Raw genomic sequence first — 24,378 nt, 5'->3', positions numbered from 1 at the left:
CAGGAATTTTAGCTCACAGTGCATAGCTTTTTTATACATTTCAAAAGGCAAATGTACCAAGGCCAGCAAACAATTGAATCTTTCCCTGACATGCCCAATGTGGGAAAACAATCTCATCACAACAACTGGGATACAGGTCATTGGGGCGAGTACTGAGTCAATGAGCTGATGCATCCTCACCCCAAAAGGATATTTAAACCTGTCTGATCGATATCTGGTAGATTTTCAATCAGATGTTGGTCAGGACAGCCCATCGGAGGGCCTCATATGTGGGCATAAGCTGCCGACTCAGTCTGAAGGGGTTAAATTGACAGTTTAACTCTGCCCTCCTTTATCAATGCAAATGTAATCACATTTTGGGGGTGTAGCAATCACAGCAATTGTGAATTTTTTTCAAAGCGTAATATATACCTGGCTGAATTGCCCATATATTGGCAGCTGGTGAGTCTCATATCCTGAACAAAATGGCATATGACCAACCAGTGCATAGGTCCAAACAATTCTGCTTCAATACCTGATCAATCATGATCATATATTAAATGGACTGGGGGGAAATCCTGTGATCCATAGCCAGCAACATCTCATAGCTCCTCTTCTAACCCAAAATAATAACATTTGGTCAATAGGCCTAACACATTAGTGGCCAAATTGGTGACAAGTCCACTTGTTTGTTGATCTGATCAAATAAGCAACTCTATATATGCTTGTCTAGCAAGACTAAGACAGTGGTTCCCAAACTATAAATCTAATCCAGTCCAGAGCAGTGACTTGAGGAGCCTAGCCTGAAGGCCAGTTCGGGCAGATTTATGCAGAAGCCTATTTGCTCTCCCAGATATTCCAGGAAGCCCAGGCTGAAGGCCATTACAGTTAATATCTAAATAAATAATTATTTGGTACCCTAGACAGCTGAATAACTGGACTAAGGAGAGAAAAATTATGATTGTAATAATTTATATGCATTTTATACATATGTGTATAAGCATAGAACAGCAGAAAGACAAAATATCACAGTACAGCTATTTTATACACAAGAAGCTATGCCTTTATATTTTGCTGTCATTTTAAAGACATTTAAAAGGTATACATGTCCTTAATTTTCAAATGACCGAATCTGAAAAAATATGTTTGTCAAAAGTATGTGTATAATGTGAATAGCTAGGTGTTGTAATAGGGCAGGGAATAAGACAGGGAAGTGTGCAAGAATGTACAGGTAAAGCTCTTTAAAGTAGAACTAAAGCCTAAAAATGAATATGGCTAGAAATGCCATATTTTATATACTGAACTTATTGAACCCGTATAACGTTTCAGAATGTTTTTAGTATTAATGATTCAGGCATTCAAACATGTCACAGGAGTTTCTCATCTTGGATTTTGTTGTGAGTGACATGCACATGCTCAGTGTGCTCTGGGCAGCTGTTCAGTAGCTAAGTTTAGGGGTTGTCACAAATTATCCATCAGAAAATGAGATTTGCCTGTCATATAAGCTGATGCTAGAGGGCTGATTATTACATTCTGATGCTAATTGTGCTGGTGTGCTGCCATGTACTAATAATTTTAATTATTTACTAAATCAGCCTTATTGTGACATTCATATTATATATTCAGTAAATTGTGCATTGGTCCCTAAGCTCCCTAAGTAAGTGACAGCAGCACAGAGCATGTGCAGTGAATCATCAGAAGAGAAGATGGGGCTGCTGGGTCATCTATGGAGGTACAGATCTTTACTGCTAAAGCTGCAGTACCTTGGACTGGTACAGAAGCCCAAAACATAAAGTACAACATTTCTAGCTACTTCTTTAGTTACGCTTTTATTCTCCCTTAAAAGAGAAGGAAACCCTGTAAAAACCATTTTCCCGGGGGGCAGTTAGCCTGGGGGGAGGAGGAAGGGGGGTCTACGTGGGGTGGGGGGTACTGTTTTTTTTGTACAGGGTTTCCTTCTCCTTTAAAGGGCAAGTCTACAACAAAATTTAAATTTGCCTAATAAAAGAAAACATAATCATAAGCAACTTCCCAATATACATGTATTAAAGGGGAGCTATCACGAAAATGAAAATGTAATATAAGCTTCCTCATACTGAAGTAAGGAACTTTCTAAATACAATCAATTAACAATTCTGCATTTTTCTGAAATAATCAAGTTTATATTCACTATTCCTCTCTCAGCATCTGTTTCTCTTCATTCTGTCTTCATGCAGCAGTTGAGTGTCAGATGAATGATCCAATATATCTTTAAGGGGGCTCCCTTTCCTAGCAGATGTATTAGAGCTCACTCAAATAACTTATTCCAGTGCAAACAAAATCTAACAAAATAACTGCCTTTTGCACAAATTCTGCATGTAGAAAGACAGGATTTCTGGTGAATTTAATATAGTGAGCTCTAATAGATTTTCTAGGCCAAAGGAGCCCCCCTATAAGATATATTGGATCATTCATCTGACACCCAACTCCTGAAGACAGAATGAGGAGAAACAGATGCTGAGAGAGGGATAATGAAGATACACTTGATCATTTCAGAAACAGTACAGAATCTTTAATTGATTGTATTTAGAAAGTTTCTTTTTTCAGTATACAGAAGCTTATATTAAATTTTAATCTTCGTGATAGTTACCCTTTAAAAAGTTCAGTGCTTTTAAAGTATTCATAAAAGCAATTATTAAAAGCAGTATTTGCCTAACTCCTAACATAGTGAATTTATATTACAAAGTTACTTAAAAAGATGTATTCTTTTATTAGGCAAACAATTATTTCGGGTTTGGGTCCTTTAAAGTAGCATAGGTCAAGTTTTAAAAACAGGAATTTAATAAAGGATTCAGTTAGGAAAAAAGTGTACAAGAGTGTAAGATAAAGTTCTTTAAAGGAATTGTTCAGTGTAAAAATAAAAACTGGGTAAATAGATAGGCTGTGCAAAATAAAAAATGTTTCTAATATAGTTAGTTAGCCAAAAATGTAATGTATAAAGGCTGGAGTAATTTGATGTATAACAAGTCAGTCAGGACTCTACTTCCTGCTTTTCAGCTCTCTTGGTTTACACTGACTGGTAACCGTGGTTACCAGGCAGTAACCAATCAGAGATTTGAGGGGAGGCCACATAGGTCATATCTGTTGCTTTTGAATCTGAGCTGAATGCTGAGGATCAATTACAAACTCACTGAACAGAAATGTACCATGTGGCCCCCCTTCAAGTCGCTGACTAACTCAGAGTTATAGAGCTGAAAAGCAGGAAGTTGGATTCTGGCTGTTTTATTAGACATCTGTTCACTCCAGCCTTTATACATTAAATTTTTGGCTAACTAACTATATTAGAAACATTTTTTATTTTGCACAGCCTATCTATTTACCCAGTTTTTATTTTCACACTGAACTGTTCCTTTAAAGAAGGAGGTGTGCATGAAATCACTTTTTAAGCAAGTTACTTGTCTGGCCTCATTCTTAATGAGTAATTTACAGAGCTAGCACACTGCTGATTTAGAATTCAGATGTTAATTTGTCATTATGCACTTTTCCCCCCATTATTTAATGAATCATGTACTATTCACATGTACGTATTGGCTTATAGTCAATACTGTCAAACTCAACTCAGTTCTGGTATTGTGAACAACTCCTTTATACACATTCTGAAATGTGAAGCCCTTCTAAGCTTCTAGAATGTGATAAAGTTAAGTTTTATGGCAGACTTGGCAGAGTTGATCTTACCTCCTTCTTGGGCCACAGGTGATCGCAAGCTATTTGTGGGGATGCTTAGCAAACAGCAGTCTGAAGAGGAGGTGACCAGCATGTTCCAGGCCTTTGGGTCAATCGAGGAATGTTCTGTACTACGAGGTCCTGATGGGAGCAGCAAGGGTGAGGCAAAGAACACACTCAGCTATTTGCACATATTTAAATATCTGTTACAAAGACAACAATACTAGGTACTGTTCTGTAGTTTCACAGATTAAAATAAAGATCTTTCCAGGTGCTTTAAACAAGCTGTTGAAATGCTGCAATCAGATAAAATTCACAGAACAATTTTATTTAAATTGCCAATCTACCCCATTTCCTGCTGGGGTTCTGCTGTAGCTGGGTTACCAAAAGTTGCTGGTTTCCTCGTTGCTTATCCCCTGACACAGAGATAAAATATTCTCAGGTACAGTTATTGATGGGGATGTACAATATGTTTTTGACTAAATTCTGTACCTTCTATGTACTTTCTCTCTTTTAGGATGTGCTTTTGTGAAGTTCTCGTCACATGCAGAGGCACAAGCAGCAATACAAGCACTTCATGGTAGTCAGACTATGCCTGTGAGTATAACTCTTTACAGTTTATGGCTTGAAGTTCAATTCACATATAAAATAAGAAGAAACCACTGAAAGCTTACAAACTGTAAATCCTTGGCTTCTTCTCTACCCAAGGGGGCCTCATCCAGCCTGGTTGTCAAGTTTGCTGACACAGACAAGGAAAGAACGCTGCGGCGTATGCAACAAATGGTTGGTCAGCTGGGAATCTTCACACCTTCCTTGGCACTTCCCATTAGTCCATACAGTGCATATGCACAAGCGGTGAGTATACCTGCCTACTAGAGTCCCCAGTAAAAAGGAGATAGATGCAGGATTCAGTAACTAAAATGATGCCAGGTAGACCATTATGTGTTGTAGTCCTTCCCTTTCTGAGAAAAATTGAATTCCAAAATCTTCCTCAAATCTATAAAAGTACTTAGGGAAATTGAATAAAAGGAAATAGAAAAAGGGGAAGAACTGTAAATAACAAAAATACCAAAGTGGATATTAAAAAAATGTATGTGGACTTGGGAACCATCAAAGGTAAGAAGATCCTATTTAAAATGGGGATTTGAATGAATTAGAAGAATTTGCTGTGATTATTGAAGAAGCTGAGATGAATGACTGAGCTAAAAGCTATATTGCACATACCTTGGAATTAAGAGTGATAGAATAGATAATAGTGACAGATACCGTTAAGACTATACAAAGACAGAGGGTGAAAACAGGAAACAATTTTCTAGGAAGCATAGGAAACAGGATATTAAACTACAAGAAACTCAGTGAAGACATATTACATTGGGGATGGAGCATGATAAAAGATGGGTCTCAAATGTAGTGGTATTTTGTGGGAATAAGGGGTAGGCAGCAGAGGCACCTATCTAGGGTGCAGTCATTTTTGGTAAAGAAAATCTTAATTGTGGTTTATTGCTGTTTTAATATACAAATCTAATCAAATATAATATCAATAATATTAATAATAATGCTGCACATCTTCACAAAATCAGTACTACTATGTCCATGGTACTTGGAGTCTGGTGTGGCGCTGAGAGATTGGCAAATTGTCATTATTCAAAAAGGGATCTTGCTCTTATTCTGAAACTATAGGTCTGTTAGTCTGACATCACTGGGAGTAAAGCTTTTCAGAGGGGGTAACAAGGGATAAGATATTAGAATATAATTCTAATCACAATTATAATTAGTTTGTCCCACTATGGTTTTAAATGCAATAGATCTTTGTCAGACAATTTTATTTGTTTTCTATGAAGAGATGAGTAGAAACATTGACATTGGGGTGGTAGTGGATGTGATCTACTTAGATTTTGCTAAAGCATTTGAAGTAGTACCACACTAAGGGGATTCATCAAGAGTCGAATATCGAGGGTTAATTAACCCTCGATATTCGACTAGGAACTAAAATCCTTCGACTTCGAATATCGAAGTCGAAGGATTTAGCGCAAATGCTGCGATCGTACGATCGAAGGATTATTCCTTCGATCGAACGATTAAATCCTACGAATCGAACGATTCGAAGGATTTAAATCCAACGATCGAAGGAATGTCCTTCGATCAAAAAAAACTTAGGCAAGCCTATGGGGACCTTCCCCATAGGCTAACATTGACTTCGGTAGCTTTTATCTGCCGAAGTAGGGGGTCGAAGTTTTTTTTAAAGAGACAGTACTTCGACTATCGAATGGTCGAATAGTCGAACGATTTTTACTTCGAATCCTTCGATTCGTAGTCGTAGTCGTAGTCGAAGGTCGAAGTAGCTCATTCGATGGTCGAAGTAGCCCAAAAAATGCTTCGAAATTCGAAGTTTTTTTACTTCGAATCCTTCACTCGAATTTAGTGAATCGGCCCCTAACAGTTACTTGGATAGAGAACTGTCTGAAGGATAGATTACAAAACGTTGTGGTAAATTGAACATTTTTAATTGGTCCAGTGTTGTTAAATTCAACTTGTTCAACCTAGAGATTGACATTACAAGTATTGTCTGTATAGTGCTGATGATACTAAATTGTGCAAAAATATTAATTCCATGCAAGATTATGCCACTTTGCAGAGTGATTTAACTAAATTGGAGAACTGGGCAGCAAGGCAAATGTTGATAAATGCAAGATTAAGCGTATACAAAACATAAAAGCTAGTTGTAGTAGTATTTATGCCTCCATAAATGAGATGGATTTGGGGATTTTTGTAGATAACAAATTTTAACTCTAGAGCAGAATCTGTCAGTCTGTGAATCCAAATATTAATAATGAACGAAGGAATGAGGAAATGTTTTCTGTAAAGACAGATGATGCTGAGACAGGGTAAAAGGAAATTTGGAGCTGAAATTACACAAAAGCATATGAGAAAAATGGAGATGGAATATGGCGCTGATGGCTGTGAAGCTTGTAAGGTTATGTTTGGATTAGGAATGTGGCAGACAGACTCCACTGTTTTAAAGGCATTAAGTAAAGGGATGAAGAATGTATAGAAGCTAAGACTCACAACATGTGACCACAGGAAAAAGGAGCATGTTCCATCACTTATTCCTCCAGGCAGGTAAAGAGCAACTAAAAGCTAGTGAGTTATTGTGCTATGGCTTTGTTTGTGTTTGCTGCCCCCTAGTGCGTTTTTATCATCATTTTTATAGGATCATCAGTAACATTTAAGATAAAGATTATATAGTAATGCATTTAAGGCTAAGAAATTATGTTGACTACATCTAGAGTAAAGACTGATATATAGAATGACATATAAATAACTATAAAACAGACTGGATGGATGGATAGATTTTTTCATAGAGGGAGAATATGCATATCTTTACAGTCACTAATTAAAGTTGGCATTTTATTTTCTGTTTTTCATTTTTGCTTAAGAACTTAATTGACTTTCTAACTATGATTGAATTTCTCTTGCTTTCCTTTTCATTTGCATATGTATGTCTCTATTCCATTTGGTTAAGGTTATGGGTCAGACAGGAACTTTTCATTCTTTTCATATATTGCCCAAATTAAGAACAACCCCTTGTGGAGATACAAATAAAAATGATTACAACTGCTTGTGTACTCTGGGAAAATGTTGGCAGCTTATTCTGCCTTGATGGTTATGGACCATCAGAGGCAGGTTGTCACATGGGGAACTACCTGTTTAGTAAGAAACCAAGTATACTAGTTATAGTGTCAGCAGTGAAGTCCTATGGGCTCATCTATGCGACTATCCTCTTATAGCAGCATTCAGTTCAGTTGCAGCTCCCTCAAGCACTGCCATGAATCTTCCACGAGGCAACAGAATTCACCTGATATTTTACATGCTTTGTATATTGGACCAGTCTATTTTCTGTACTTTAAAGGAATACATTCTTTAAAGCCCAAAATAGTTGCTTGTATCCTTCAATGTGCATATAAAAATATATGGAAGCCTCTGTCCTTGCAGTTTTGCTTTTTATTTCTGCCAGTCAATACCTTAATTTTCTTTCCTTTGGACAGCTCATGCAACAGCAGACAACAGTTCTGTCCACTTCACATGGCAGCTACTTGAGTCCTAGTGTGGCATTTCCATCCTGCCACATTCAGCAGATTGGAGCGGTCAATTTGAATGGGCTCCAGGCTGCACCCATCACTCCAGCATCAGGTGAGCCATGTTGCCAACTTGCCATATCAGTTGGTTGAGTTTGGTTGCTTAGCAACATTGTAATTTACTTTGTAAGACTGGGAGCTGCTGAGTGACTTAGGAACACTATGGGAGACATTTAATAACATGGTTGCATAATAATATTGCATAGAGTTGCTTAGTAACTGGGAGGAGTAGTGTTGCTAAGCAACACTGCAGTAGATTAGGAACATGAGGATACATTGAGTTTCTTTGTAACTGGGAGGAGTTGAGCTGGTAGGTAGCCATATAGATGGTTGCTTAGAAACTATAATCAGCTGTTTCTTGATAATGCCAGGTTTTATACTAATTACCCTTATTGACTTTTTTTATCTTCTCTTTCCCCAAAGGACTACATTCTCCCCCTGTCATTGGTACTGCAGCTGTTCCAGGCCTGGTTGCCCCATTAACCAATGGTTTTCCTGGCCTTGTACCTTTTCCCAGCAGTCACCCTGCTCTGGATACTATATATACTAATAGTATTGTACCCTATCCTGGTGAGTAAAGACATAAGACACATAATAAAAAGCAGTGGTATGGTGTATTCAGTATAATGTCTAAATTAATCTTCAAAATATTATATTTACACGCAGCCCAGAGTCCTGCTCTGACGGTGGAGAGCTTGCACCCATCATTTACAGGGGTACAGCAGTATTCAGGTAACTTCCTTTTTTAGCTCTAGGGATTTTCACATACTTCTTCAGCTGCAGGACTGCATGGAGGAAGCATTCTGTAGGCACAATTATATCATGGTATATGATTAATGTTATCTTTGTGATGGTGGTCCATGTAGACATCTCAGACCCACATAAAATATTAACCAGCTGCTCCTCCTTGTACAGATGTGCCTAAAAAAGTAGTGACTGAAAATATCTGCCAATATTCCAGATATATTTCTAATTATTCTATTCCAATAAAATAAGCCAGAAAGCAAAAGTAGACATCGAGAACACCATGACAGCCAGGGCCTTCCCATGACATTTAGGGACAATTGACAGTTCTGGCTGCTCCTTGGTTCATAAAATTTATGGATTAATTACTCTGTACATTTGCCTCCTAAATTACTATATTTAGCCCATTGCCAAAAAGACCTACTGTAGTCTTTCCTAGTCAACTGGTAGAGGGTGCCGGTTATACCTGAATAAGTCCAAGAGCAAGGAAAATGAGGCATAAAAAGCAGGCAATTAGCTAAGCATGTCAGGATATCAGCAAATATACCAAAGCAAAAGTTAAGAGGAATGTCATAATTGAAATAGAGTATGTGATGTGTCATGAGAGTAATACATTTATAGTTAATGAGAGAACATGGATTGTGAACTGTAAAAGCAGGAGCAGGCTGTGGGAGCTTTGAAGGTGGGGGTTATTTTGTAACAGTTATAAACGAAGGGGGATGCAATGCCACGCTGATGCTAAAGGCTGCTGTTTTAATGTCAAGCAGATAATAGGGGAAGGCGCATGTAATGTCATGCAAGTAATAACAGGCTGGGAGTGTATTATTCTTCTTTATTTATAAAGCTCTGTATGGCACAGTGGGATTGCAAGCATTATGCCAAGAAATGATTTGTGAAACAGGAGGTTCAGTGCACACATTTTGTTTGATATTGAGAGCTGTTGGGGTTTAGGAATCTGGGAAAATGAAGGTCACTATTTGAATATATAGCTTGGTGTGTGTCGGAGCGGTGGGGGATTTAGTGCCCCATGCACCATGAGAAAACTATTGTACGCTATTATAAGATGCAACAAATTTTAACTGATATAGAGCTAAAGAGTCGTTGGATGGACATCCATGATTTACATAATATAACAGCTCATACCTGGACATCCTATTGCATTTACCTCTGCAGAGTTTCCCTACCCCATTTACCTATCCAGAAAACTGAACAGAAGCGACACACTCCATGCACCTCTTAAAAATTAAGATATTCACTCTTTTTTTATAGTAAAGCAGTTTGCCACCATATGGATTTTGCTGTTTGAGACAGGAAAATGCTTGTAAGAAGTGAACACTGACCAACACCAAAAGCTGCATTTAATTACAGGGTATTTCAGTCTTGCCAAGTGTGTATACCCTGTCCCAATGTATAATTTATTAATCATCATATATTTTGCCAGCAAATCTATTTTAAACACAAGGTCTTTCATTACTTTTTAATTATCAAAAAAGTGAACATTGCCAGCCAACTTATTTGTGTGGGCCCCTGATTAAGTTTAGAGTCAGCTTTATAACCCAATATTTGGTTGAAATGAATTATGGATCTCCTTTAAATTGTTGTAATCTACATTTAACTGAAATAAACATTATGGTTGCACACCTTAAAAGCATAGCAATCTACAGTTTAACAAAAATAATTAAAACTGAAATCTGCTGTAAAGTAGCTTAGAATAGTTCATTTTATTATATACTGTACATAGGGGCATACTGTATTTATCAAAAGTTTGAAACTATAGGTCTCTACAGTTTGAGTGAAATTCTGTTACTGTGCATTCATTTCTATAGGATTTTTAAAACACCTATTATTACCTTTTATTACACCTATATTACCTCTATATTACCTGTTTTTAACAGGTAAACTCTCACTTACAGCCTTTGATATATATGGCCTCAAAAATGCAATGTCTTTTTTTTAACCTTTTGAGTCATATATAAATAGTTATCAGACATCTGTTTTACAACCACCTCCGAATTAACTTTTGCTTACAGCAGCCTCAGGCTCATTACCTACCTAGTGTTATGCCCAGGGGTGATTCTTACCATCATGCCTCCCTGAAGTGTCTTTCATGCTGCTGCCCCCTCCCTCCAAAGGTTCCAGGGGAGGTGCATGTTGCAATTGTGCTCTCTGCACTAGAAGAGCGAATTTACAGTTTGATAACCGCGTAATTGTTCTAAAAGTTACCAGGAGTTGCTTTCTGCTGCCCCTGGTAAATCGTGGGGTGCTGATGCCTGAGGCTAGTTTCTCAACTTTCCTCCTTGGTGCTTTGCCCCAGGTTATGCCATTAATTTTGTAGTGCTGTTGATATAAATGCTGAATTCCTCTAAATGCATAAACCTACAGGGAGTCCACATGCCTGCTATATGCCACCATGGGTTTTTAGCAAGGGCAGCCACTATCTTGGTATTTTACCAGCCTAGCTGGTAAAACACCTGCTATGGCCAGGGCTGGTATTACAAATGAACCTGCAATGCATTTACCATTGCATGGCCCAGGCCTGCCCATTATGTAATCACCATGAACCACTGTGTCATCACCCCACCCCTTTATGTTACCCCGTCTGACCACCACAGCCTAGCCAGTAAGAAAGGTGGCAAGCCTAGTTCTAACCCTTGTTACATTTATATTTCTCACTAAATTCTCAAAAAAGACAGGAGGAGTAATAAAGCTGATTCTTTAGTGTCATGAGTGAACATGATAAAGTGGATTACAAGAAAATTAAAATTAGTTATTATTACAATTGAGCAACCTTTTAGGTGCTTGTAACAGCTGTTATGCACTATAAATATACTCCAGCAGCTGCTTCTTTTAGCTTTTAGAAAGTAAAGATTTGGCATTAACTGTTTCACCTGCAGAAATCTGTGCCTGCTATGTGTATAAACAGCAATTTTAATGCACATATTGATATTCATTTACAGTTTCCCCCCATATTATTTTATCACCCCAATCCTCTACAGCAGGGGCCCCCAAACTATTTTTTTTTACTCGTGAGCCACATTCAAAAATAAAAAGAGTTGGGGAGCAACACAGGCATGCAAAAACTTCCTGGGGTGCCAAATAAGTGCTGTAATTGGCAGCCCCTATGAGGACCTATGCAGCCTACAGGAGGCTCTGTTTGGCAGTACACCTGGTTTTTATGCAATCAAAACGTGCCTTCAAGCCAGCAATTCAAAAATAAGCTCCTGATTTGAGGTCACTGGAAGCAACTTCCAAGGGGTTGGTGAGCTACTGTTTGGAGATCACTGCTCTACAGCCATGTTCCACCCATTTATGTCACTGGCCACCCACTACAGCCTTGCCATTAAAACATTTTTCTAAAGATTATAAGCACTTCAGCAGCTTTTTTATTTGGTTTTTAGAAAATGAAGGGACAGTGATTTAGAATTTTCTATTTCACCTGGAGAAGTCTGTGCCTTTTATGCACACATTGATATTCAGTAACAGTTTTTTTCAGGCTTTTATCTCATGATGTCTTATGTTATCCCCTATGAGATACAAGACAGTCAAGTGAGCCGTGCTGAGGTTGGACTGTGGGATTTTCTTTTTGTCTTCAAGGAACTGTTGTTCACCTTGAAGAAATATTTTTGGATTTCAGTTTCCTTTTATCATCTCTGGAATAAAAATAAAATGAGATCTCAAGTATTGCTTCCTGAGCTGACCTTGTGGTGAAAGTTGGCATAGTTCAATTTCAGAAACCAAGCAGTAAGATGTTTGGTATATGTTGCTGACCTTAGTATTAGTTCAATATATTTTGAGCAGGAATTATGTCTCATAATGCTGCTTACGCATGGACCGTTTCCCTAAGCAGTTCAGTTCCACCCATGCCTTGCCAACATTTTCTTTTGGTTTGATTTATGTGATATATGGTTCACTTGTTACTGCAGGTCAAATGTATGGAGAGAGTCAAGTAATTATAGTTGGTATATTGAATGTATTTGACACCGAGCGCAAATTGCTATTCATTCACTAGCCAAGACAAGTAGCCATTTGAGACATTAAAATTGGTTCATTACATGTATAGTAGAAGGACAAGGCAGATACATTACTACTGGTTCATTAGATGTATGAGACACAGAGCATGAGGTACTAATGGTTCATTTGAGGTATGGGAGACAAAGCTGCGAAAGTTATTATCGGTTCACTAGATATATGGGACAGGGAGCAGGAGTTACAACTGATTCATTAATGTATGGCAAACAGAAACAAAATCAGAGATATTGTTTCTTTAGAAATATGGTACACTGAGGAATAGTTACCATTGATCCATTAAATATTTAGGAGACAGAACTGAGGCCATTACTAGTTTATTAGATGCATGGGACACAGAGGATATATTCTATTGGTTTATTAGATGTATGTAAGAGAGCTGGAGAGTTAAAAGCATTTGATATCATGCAGAAGTTATTGCCCATGCATTACAGCAGTAAAGGTAATTCCTTAGCCTGCTAATTGCTGCCTCATCATTCATGATAGGAAACAGTACTGTCTCTACTTTCACCCCAACGGCTGCTTCATGCAAAGGGTTTCAATGGATGAACATTGTTACTCGATACTACATCTTTTTACAAGGAAAACAGCATTTTTTTGCATATACATTCATGATCTAAATCACTGCTCTGGTCTCGGCATAGTAAAATCAATAATATCAGTGAGCCCCAAGGGTGTATTTGTTACATATTCAGCATTCATAAGGAGAATAGTGGTTTTTCGGAAATGCAATATTTTCAACATTCTATGCAAATTATATATAGGTTGGATGCATTCTGGGGGATCTTTACCTAGGACATGTGGGATGTCATGTCTCCAAGCAACAGTTCCCTGAAAAGCTAGTGCACATGGGCTTGCAGGCAATTGTCATAGAAATGATAGGGAGTCATTGCAAACATTTTGCCCCATCTCCTGTGCTGTTATTTTGCTCAGGCAACAAAACATTCCCTCCGTTTAACAGTGCACTTTAAAAATGTTATCTGCTGTAGACATTGATGATGTAAGAAAATTTACAATAGCTTTTCAGTGTTTTGTTCTGCAGCTCTCTAGTTTTCAATGTAAACAGAATTGAGCAGAGTTTGTTTAGAAATATCCAGAATGCTCGGGACCTTAGGGTTTTCCGGATAACTGATCCTTCCATAATTTGGATCTTCATACCTTAAGTCTATTAGCAATTCATGGAAACATTAAATAAATCCAATAGGCTGGTTTTGCCTCCAATAAGGATTAATTATATTTTAGTTTGGATCAAGTACAAGCTACTGTTTCATTATAACAGAGAAAAAGGGAATCATTTCTAAAAATTTGAATTATTTGGATAAAATGGAGTGACGGGCATTCCGTAATTTAGAGCTTTCTGGATAATGGATCCCATACCTGTACTATACATATATTAATAACAACTAAAAATGTAGTCGCAGAATGAATCGGCTATCTTTCAGCTTATCTTGTTGTGGATACCAGTTCTATAGTGCCAATTAAAATTGAAATTACTATTATCATCAACACATATTTTTAAAGAACCAATACTAATGTATAATAGAATGATAAAGACATCATACATATAGATTAAATCCAAACACTGACAGTTAGGGGAGGTGAAGAGTGCCCTGCTCATTACAGTAGCTAAAAGGAGAAGGTAATTTGTATCACCAAAGTAACCGTGAAGTAAAAACTATCCATTATTCTCACACAAGTCAGGAAGAGCAGCAGCTTCTTTGTAAGTTGCAATATGGAAATTACAGTTACCTAGAACACTAGAGCATTTCATAGTAATACCATTATTATGTGCTGGTTGATGGGCATATTCATTTCGCAGCCTGCAGAGAAGTAAATGAAGCAACAATATTAACATCATATTAATAAATATGAATGTAAAGTTCACTACTGCTTTCCTTCAGTACATTGCTAATTGCGTTTGGCTTAATCTCCTCTCAAATTCCAGTTGCTTCTGACTTGGCAACAGCAGCTTACATGGCATATTAATTATAATCATTTAGTGTTCCCGTTTTCACATTTTGAGAAAAACTTTGTGTGTTGTTACTTTTCTGTGCCTTTTCGTCTGTATTGAGAAGGTGTCATTCAAGAAAAAGCAAGCTGGCCAATGTTGCAATGTTTGTTTTTTTTCCCACTTTTACATTAGTGAATGGGTACTTCAATGTGGCAGTGGCTTATTGAATGAGAGTGTAAATGAGCACAAAATATTTTCTATGATAATTTTATGATAATGATAATTTTCTATGCTCTATAGAGCAGAACAATAGTACAATTAATTACTGTATGTCTTGGAAGATAAACCATTAGAGAACTCAAAATGTCCAACATCCCAATTTACTTATAATACAACTGCAAGTTCTAGAGTGCTAGGGGGCCCTAAATTGTACCCAATCAGGACCCATACATGGAGCACCTGGACCATTGGCATTCTGCACTTTGCGCTGGATTAAAAATATGGCACAAGGTACAGAGCACAGGGCTACCTAGCAACATGCAGCTCAGCTTGTGAATTCTGAGGGGCAGTCCAGGGGATTCCTATGTGCCACCTACAAAGTCAGAAGCATATCTTTGTGCCCCAGGATGCAATATGCAAAGCTAGCTTGATCTGGCTTAATAGCAAAGTTGACTTTTAAAAATAATAAACCTCAATTTTAATAACCTCTGCGCTACCCTATTGGTACAACACTAACTTTATCTGGGTCCAGGCATAGGGGTTTCATTTGGCACAGATGCCAGTCTATATAGGAATCACTTTAATTATTGCTGTAGTTAAACTACAATACCATTTTCATCTAATATCTTGTAGTGGTCTGTGGGAAATGCATGGGCTGTAAGTTACACATCCCTCTATTATGTCCCTGTTATCTTCACCCTACTAATTAACTTGCAATCAATATTGTACCTAGGACCTAAGAGATTTATTGACCTTTAGATTTAATGGGAATCTCTTGGGATCATGACATAGAATTGTACTGGTTTAATATTTTCTTCTAAATGATAAATTGTCTGTTGTTGCTCTTATTGAGTGTATATTCATTTATAACATAGTTCTACAAAACTATTACACCCTCTGAGTGGACTGATTACGAAAGTCAACAGTGAGTGAGCTCTGTAGCCTAATTCATCAGTCAAATCAAAAGGATATCCCTAGAGCAGGGGGTCACTGATGTGATACATGGCTGTTTACTTGTGGCTGGGAGACAGGACTGAACATGTATCTGATTTGGAAATAATGGTTTATACTCCTTGCCTTTGATCTCTTGGGTGCTGTGAAGTTCCTAGCGTTATAAGTAGGAGCTATGCTGCACATGAGTCTTGTTCTTCAGGGAGCAAAATGTCCGCCAGCAACCAACCAGTTCCTATTTAGTTGAATGGGAAACATGCTGTCACACAGTTATCATTTGGAAACATTAATCTGGTGATCTGAGCTACTAATCGACAATGTTTTAATCACCCCAATTCTCCCTGAGCAGGCTGTGGAGGTAAAATGAGCCACATCAGTGATCAGTGATGCTGAAAGAGATTGAATATATTAGAACTATCCTTTTGAACAGGTCTGTTGTCCAGATGTGACCCTCTTAGAGGTTTTTATGGTCCCCAGTATGCTCAAGATCTCCAAGATCGCCATAGACCTCTTTGTATGACCTCATTTTTGCAATAATCCTACCCAATAACATGGAAAATAGTGGCTAAGTGGCCAATGTCATGCAAATCTTTGGGGAAGATTTATCAAAATGTGTGATTAGAGCTCATGCAAAAAAAAAAAAAACTTACAGACTTTCTATTAATTTTAAGAAGTGAATTTATCATATGGTGAACTCTACCTTTCATCCATTGATAAAAAGTTTTTCTGTGGTGAGCTCTAATATCAAATTTTGATGAATCTGCACCTTAGACAGCTCTACTCAAGTAAATCTAAGTATGATAAGGATTGCCAATTTGATACTATACTAGAATAAAGGCATACTTTTAAAGAGAGCAGACTCGACCTTCTCGTCTGCTAGATAGGAGTATAGTTCTACAGTACAGGACGGGACTTCTGGTGGTGGTCTTTTCAGAGTTGGTGCTTTGTTGAATAGGATGTTGGCAGCCACCTGTAATATACAGGTATGGGACCTGTTATCAAGACTGCTCGGGACCTTAGGTTTTACGGATAATGGATCTTTCTGTAATTTGTATCTTCATAGATCTACTAGAATCTACATTGGATCTACTAGAAAATCATTTAAACATTAAATAAACCCAATAGGCTGGTTTTGCCTCCAATAAGGATTCATTATATCTTAGTTGGGATCAAGTACAATGTACTGTTTTATTAGTACAAAGAAAAAGGAAATAATTTTTAAAAACCTGGATTATTTGGATAAAACGAGGTCTATGGGAGATGGCCTTCCTGTAATTTGGAGCTTTCTGGATAACTGGTTTCCAAATAGTGGATCCCATAGCTGTACAAAATGTACCTAAAGACTGAACTAACTGATCAGTTAAATAATCCTTCCCACAAAATCTTATTGTGCTATAATGAAAACCAGATCGCATAAAGTCAGATACTTTGTTGTTTTCATGAGTCCACATCTGACATTTCAACACAATCCCTCTAACTTTATCCTTGAAAATGCAACATTGCCTTTTAACAAAGTGCATCAAGCATGCCCCTTTTTTGCAGTTTGTACCTTGACCCATGTTAGTAAGGACATGAAAATGAAGTACTCCAGGGATATGCAGCAATACAAAAAAGTGTATCCTTTAGTGTTTAACCCTAACAGAAGAAGTTAACAGAAGAAGTGTACTTGCTGAGATATTCAGTGCCCTATTCAAGGCCTTTACTTGCTTGCGAGAAAAGCCAAGGTTCTTTGTCAGGTCGATTGCTTTGAATAATTCTCTTTCTTTAACAAGGTCACTGAAAGGTCCTTTGTGATTATCTGTTGCTCTTCCATCTAACAAATACTCACAGTATGCTTCTGTTAATATACCATGAGATTACATACTGGAGCAATTTGTATTTCCCCAGGCATACCATGCTGCTTGTCTTATTTTGTGCAATGCATCATTTGTTCCTTCTTCAGCTCCTGTCACAGCAATGTCCATCAGCAATTTAAATGTATATGTATGTATATATATATATATATATATATATATATATATATATATATATATACAGTCATACAGTTAATAAGATGAGCCTTGTGTGACGTCCTGCAGGCCATACAGACCATTTTTGGAACATGCAATTTTATATCTAGAGAATGCCATAAATAAAACCATAAAGGAGCAATAATATAACAGTTGTATTGTACCAAATATGACTTCTCCTTTTAAAGAAAAGCTAGATACAACCTAATTATGGCAAAAATATGGTTTAAATGGTACAAATAATAGTCATTGAAATAATTACTTGTGTTATTAGAATGAATGCACACAGGCATTCTGCGTGCTTTAGAGCCATGAACTTGAATTCTTACTGCCTGCATATAAACTCTGCTAGAACAGAGTGCAGCTCAGATGAATAGAACATTATCACTTAATTTATGAAAACGTTGGGTACATATGTGGGTGGCATTGTTAACACAACTGTTTAAGTAAGGCAATTTTGCACCCAAAAAAAATCTTTTTGAGGCTGCCTGTAATTGCATATAAATCTATACAGTGATTTACAGGTCCACCTTGGTTGACTGTACAGCTTCTTAGAACCATAAAAAAGCTTGTAAAACTGTTTCTTGTTGATTATAGAGAATGCAGTGAAACAATATTAGACCCTAGGAATAAATTCAGAAGTCGAGAGCTTCTTGGCACACCTGGACAGAGTCAGATTTATTTGAGGGCTTAATAGAGCTGAAGCCCCAGGCCCTCTTTTTGAACAGTTCAAGTGCCATATTAATCCTAATCATACTTGTTTCCTTTTTCTCAATAAATGGGCATTTGCCCAAGGCCCGCCAGGACAGGGTTTGTTTTCATCTCAAATTAAAAAAAGAGCATGGAGTTTGTTGATCATAAAAGAAAATATTATACATAAACTACACTATAAAATAATAACAACAATAACTATAATTGTTATTATATCAAGTATAAAAAATGATAACTGTATTAATTATAATAAAATAAATCATAATTATAATAAATATTATAATGATGTATTAAAATGATATTGAATCTGAAATGATTTTGGATATTCCATTTAGTAAGGTAATTGCATATACAGTAGCTTCCTATATACAGCATCTCATCAGCACTAGTATAAGAAATATGTGTGTGTTAACACGGGAGAAGGTAATTCACAAAATAGGGAAACAGGAGTAAAAGTAAAAAAACAGCTGATGAAAAAAGAGTAAGTTCCTTTTCAGACACCTACCACCATATGTAATGACCAGTGCTAACAGTGCTAAGTTTAAGGAGTCTGGGATGGGGTCAGGGAAATTGCAGAAAAACAGAGTTTTCTGTGTAAAATGTATCTAATACATTTGAACTGGGTATACCAGTGTTTTTCTCAGCAATAAGAAAAGATTTTAGAGCTCCGTCTGGTGAGCCCATGATATCAGGTTCTCTGGTGGGCCCTTGGTGCTCCAGTCCAACATTAGCTGTACTTGTATATTTGTCATGTTCCATGTTTCATATGCAGAGCTTTATCTGGTGTCATGATACACAGAATTAAAGCTGGTGGCATGTATACGATTTTCTGCTGCAGAGTCTAATTAGCAGAAATGGTGTAATTTATAATGTACAAAGCTAAATATGGTTTCAGGGGGAAAAATGAACAGCTATATTTATCATATAATATAGGGATGCACCACTGCACTATTTTGGCAAATGCAAATTAGAGCAAGGAAAGGTTAAAGGTCACATGATTTTTCGGCTTAGGATTCAGTTTGGTCAGACATGGATTCAGCTGAATCTTAATACTGCTGAAAAAGGCAGAATCCCTGCCCAATCCTGTGAACAAAATCCTGCATTCAGTTTATCCCTAGTATAATATTCAGACCTATATTTGGTTTCACGTTTTGTGTATTTTCCCTTAATATCTTTAGGGCAGAATTGTAAAAGGCATGTTTTAATGTTCAGCTCCAGGGCTACTGAGCCCTTAATTAGGTCCTAGGCCTAGAAATGCAAATCTGTCTGTAATGTTATGCAGGTATTAAAGATTGTATTGCAGTGACCCACAGCTGAATTTTACTGTATTCTCTTTGTTTTCTAACAGCAATTTATCCAACTGCAGCCCTTACTCCAGTGACACACAGCACCCCACAACCACCTCCCATCCTGCAGCAACGGGAAGGTAAGACCAAGAATCCACTAGATATCGCATAACAAAAGCCTCACAGCTACCGAAAAACTCAGCCTGAAATATTAGGAATTGTGATTCAGCTTTAGCTGAAAAGACACACAGTAGCATTTAAAACTTCAAGGCAATATTGACCTTATCTTGCAGACAATAAAACCACAAAACTTCAGAACTTGAATGGTTAAGTGGAGAAAAGTCGCAAGAACAACAAAACAGGGCAAGTTGGGAAAAGTTGGGAATATGTACACAGGGTTTATGCAGGTAGCATGATAGCCAGATTAAGTTATCAAAAGTGTGGCCATTCATATTATCTGGTGAACTATATGATTTTTTGTGTAATATGAATTGTTAGGGTTTGATTAGGTGCAGAACAACAGCAATACCAATAATGTTTGGTATAGCAGACATGCCTCTCATGGACTTTTCTCATTCTGCAGGGCCAGAGGGCTGTAACCTGTTCATTTATCACCTGCCCCAGGAGTTTGGGGACAACGAACTGACACAAATGTTCCTGCCTTTTGGAAATATAATCTCCTCCAAGGTGTTTATGGACCGAGCAACAAATCAGAGCAAGTGTTTTGGTAAGTCCTTGAGACCTATATCCTTTGAAGATGAGTTAAAGGATTTTGGAGCTACTCATTCCTCGTGCTAGTGAACACAAAACAGAAACAATTGTACAGTATAACAGTATATGTTATTTACAGTGTAATCGATCTTGCATCTAATAAAGTATGCCCCATATTATTTTGTCTATTTAAAAATGGAAATACATTCAATTAAAATCTTGCTTATCAGAAAAGCACATGTAAAGGTTTCATGACATATTTGAGGGCTAAGTGCAACAAGGTGTACTTCACCTGTAATTTGCATCTGAAAGTGATAATCACTGGTCAAGGGCTAACAGTGGCACCTCCCATTGTTGTCAATATGATGTGGCCCTAGCCACCTTCTTCACGATGAGGCTAGTCACATGACCCAAATAGTGGTCTCCTTCAACAGAGTGACAGACTGAGGGAACTCAGAAATTTGCTAAGCTGACAAGGTCACCCATTTTATCTTGGGATACAAATAAAATAAGAGCCCCGGGATGTAATCACATTCAGTTTATCTCTACAAGTTAATTGTTCCTGTTTAAGGGCAAGGTCTGGCCACCTGAGTATTTTCTGTTTGCCCAGAATTTGCTAATTATCTTTTAACATTTATTTGACATTTCATATAATCTTCCCTCTTGCTTTGAACTCTCGCCTTTCTCATTGAGATTGTTTTAGTGTCATCTCTTTTTAATTATTCCTCTTAGGTTTTGTCAGTTTTGATAATCCATCCAGTGCTCAAACAGCCATTCAAGCCATGAATGGCTTCCAGATAGGGATGAAGAGGCTGAAAGTCCAACTAAAGAGGCCTAAGGACACAAACCAACCATACTGATCAATCATATCCCATGGGTCCAAGGGGCCCAATCCAGTCATACAGGTATTCCTTAATTTTACAGTGGGTTGCCTTATTAAGAGAATATTTTGTTGGAGTAGGGCAAAAATATGCTCCTGTATTCTAATAAATTCTATTTTACAGTAAAGACCCTTACCAAAGCATTTAAAAGTATTTTTTATTATTAAAGCAAATCTGGCCATGTTTAGTAATACATGCCTGCCAACATAAACTACTTATATAAAAGTATAGGTAAATAGAGGGAACACCGATCAATAAAATGTTTGATAATATATGATAAGAGGTGCAGGAAATATGCTAGGTTTGCACACTCAGAAAAACTTTTTTCTCAAACATAGGTGGTATCATGAAAAAATCTCTTAATGTAGAATTAATATGGCAATTATAATAATGTTATATCAAAAGCATCAGCATATATAACATTAAACATATATACATACCACCCAATTGTATATACAAGGCAGAAAAAGACAACGTGAGAGGATACATATGAAAAAAAATGAGATTGGCCTTTGTCAAGGGGATTTATGACAGATTTTCTTGGTTATTTTTGTTTAGCCTATAACTGCATTTTGAAAAAGATCTATTTTAGCGAGCATGTAAGTAGGGTAATGGCACATGTTCTTAAATGGTTTAATTCAAGTTATTGCAGTTCTTATTATTGCTCATACTGTGGTTAGGGAGTCGCAATAGGAAGAAAAATTCTAGGAGAAGGAGGACCCTCAGTTCCTGCAGAGGCAAATTCTTCTTTGCATGGTCAAACCTGTTACCTGCAAAATGTTAGAAAACCAAGGAGTTGAGGGAATATACATATGATATGGTAATGATAAAAGCCAAATACATGAATTTCTTACCTGCTTTAAACCAGGGACCACCAACCTTTTTTACCTATAAGCCATATTCCAATGTAAATAGAGTTGAGGAGGAACAGAAGCATGCAAAAACCATGTGGACTGGCAGCCTGCAGAATTCTCTGTTTGGTAGTGCACATGTCTCTGTGTCTTGAAAACATGCTTACAAGCCTGGAATTAAAAAATGAGCACCTGCTTTGCTCTGGGAGCATCATCCAATGGGTCAGTGAGCAGCATGTTGTTCACAAGCCACTGGTTGGGGATCAATGCGTCTAAACATAAGTCACCGTATATATTTAAATGTGCTCAATTCTATATTGTAAGGCTGTTATGATATGATATATCATGATATGGCTTTCCCTTCTTATATATTTTATTGTTTTTTCTTTTGCCTCTCTAGGTACACAAAGGACATTTGACCCCTGAATCCTTCCCTAGAGGATTATGGGAAACAAGACTTTTAACTACTAAACCCTCCCATCCACCCTCAAGCCTCTTGATCTTTGCCCCCATCTACCCCCAAGGACCAAAATGTGGCAGTGGGGGTGTGCAGAAAGGACCACGCTACCTAAACACCAAGGGTGTGTCTTGTGAGTGTTCTGTGTCTGTCTGCTGAATGCCCTGGGGTCATTGCTATTTATGAAATGAACTGGCACCCAATGAACCCCCTTCAAAGCGACCAAAGGGGGGAGGTACTGATCATTCCTCATGAAAGAGACACTTTGGAGTGGCAGACCCACCTCCCCCCCCCATCAACATGGTTACAGATTTGCAGTGCGAAGAACTATCTGTTTATTATTTATATGAACATATTTATTTATTGGGGAGGCTTAGTTTATCCTTACATACCCCTTCTGCTGCCTAAAGGGCTTGGAAGGTGAGGTGGTGGGGTTATAGCATCTTTATATTTTTGTCTCTCTTCAATTTTCTGTTTGCGGAGGACAGGGTGTTCTGGGTGGACAGGAATGGAGGAGAGCAGAGTTCAAAGGTCATGTTTACAAAGACCCTTTTCCCCCATTTCAGGGCCAAACAACATTCTCTGCTGCTCTTACCCCTGGCCTCCACAGAAAAAGGGCTGGACTATTTAATCCGCTCCCAACCTTGCTCCGCAACATTCCTAGCCAGGAAAGAGTTAACTCTACCAGTGTTGCTAAGCTGGAAGAAACTGCAGGGTGAAGCTGGATCTGCTGGTCATATCTCCATCACCTCCACACAGATTATTATGCCTCTCTTTCTCTCTTTCTTGGGCTAATTAACAGGTTAAAGGGTCTCTTGTCACTCACTAACTTGAGGGTCCAGATACTTCATATCACAAAGAAGCTGCCTGCGCCTGCATGAAGCAGAAATGTGCTGCACTGCATAAGAGTACCGAGTATCTTTCCATATGCTGCTCTCCTTTTTTCTAACCTTTAGTATGTGATTCCCCTACCTTTCAAATGGCTTACATACAGTATTAGGGCAAGGTGGAAAGAAAAAAGAAGTTTAACATCTGGGACAATTTTAGATATCTGGAGATATTTTATTGGAAGGAGAATGTCGATAAATGTGGCATAGGCATGCAGTGCAAAGTCTTTCCTTTAAAATAACGTTAAACTTGGTTAAATTCAGTCTGACAAGGTTTTAATTAGCAGTTGGCCCATAGATTTATCTCAGTATTTTCAAATACACATATAGCACATGTTAGAACTTGAAATAGGGGGCTTGTGCAGTTACAATGGGAGAACAACTTAAAACAATGCTGACCTTTACTGCATCTTTAGGGCTCTTACAGACGAGCGTTTTTATCCTGTGCTCCCCTGCGTTTTGGTTTCATGCGTTCAGCTGCAGGGGAGCGCAGGAGTAGACACACTGAATTCTTTTCAATGTAGCTATACTCACACAGACACATGTAAGTGCTGAACGTAGGTAAAATGCAACATGCTGCGCCCCAACCTGCGTTTGGCGCTTACATGCGTCTGTGTGAGTACAGCCACATTGAAAAGCATCCAGTGGGTCTACTCCTGCGCTCCCCTGCGGCTAAACGCATGAAACCGGAATGCAGGGGAGCGCAGGTAAAAACGATATTGCCAGGAAAACAAAGGGGAGCTGCCTGCTTGTCCCTGCAAACATAGATAGATTGCACTGGGACTGATAATGATTTTTTAACCTGGCCGATCAATTTTCTGACAGATGTCCGCCGAAAAATCGTAAGATGTACGATCGTTCGAATCCCACTAACCGC

At 37.8% G+C, this 24,378-nt stretch overlaps 1 protein-coding gene across 1 annotated transcript in view; it reads left to right on the top strand.

The window, feature by feature from the left end:
• LOC108713430 (CUGBP Elav-like family member 5) overlaps positions 1-23,984 on the top strand; it is a 74,360-nt gene extending 50,376 nt beyond the window's left edge. Inside the window, exons 4-13 of the mRNA XM_018256990.2 lie at positions 3,712-3,840; positions 4,199-4,278; positions 4,390-4,536; positions 7,728-7,872; positions 8,241-8,387; positions 8,484-8,549; positions 19,777-19,854; positions 20,298-20,441; positions 21,158-21,330; positions 22,558-23,984. Of these exons, the coding sequence (XP_018112479.1) occupies positions 3,712-3,840; positions 4,199-4,278; positions 4,390-4,536; positions 7,728-7,872; positions 8,241-8,387; positions 8,484-8,549; positions 19,777-19,854; positions 20,298-20,441; positions 21,158-21,285 (1,064 nt within the window). The 3' untranslated portion in view covers positions 21,286-21,330; positions 22,558-23,984. The remainder of the gene's footprint in view (positions 1-3,711; positions 3,841-4,198; positions 4,279-4,389; positions 4,537-7,727; positions 7,873-8,240; positions 8,388-8,483; positions 8,550-19,776; positions 19,855-20,297; positions 20,442-21,157; positions 21,331-22,557) is intronic.
• Positions 23,985-24,378: the final 394 nt, after the last annotated feature.

Source organism: Xenopus laevis, chromosome 1L (assembly GCF_017654675.1).
Source record: "Xenopus laevis strain J_2021 chromosome 1L, Xenopus_laevis_v10.1, whole genome shotgun sequence".
Lineage (NCBI taxonomy): Eukaryota > Metazoa > Chordata > Amphibia > Anura > Pipidae > Xenopus > Xenopus laevis.
Note: the sequence above shows the minus strand (reverse complement) of the source record. Positions and strands in the feature narration are given on the sequence as shown.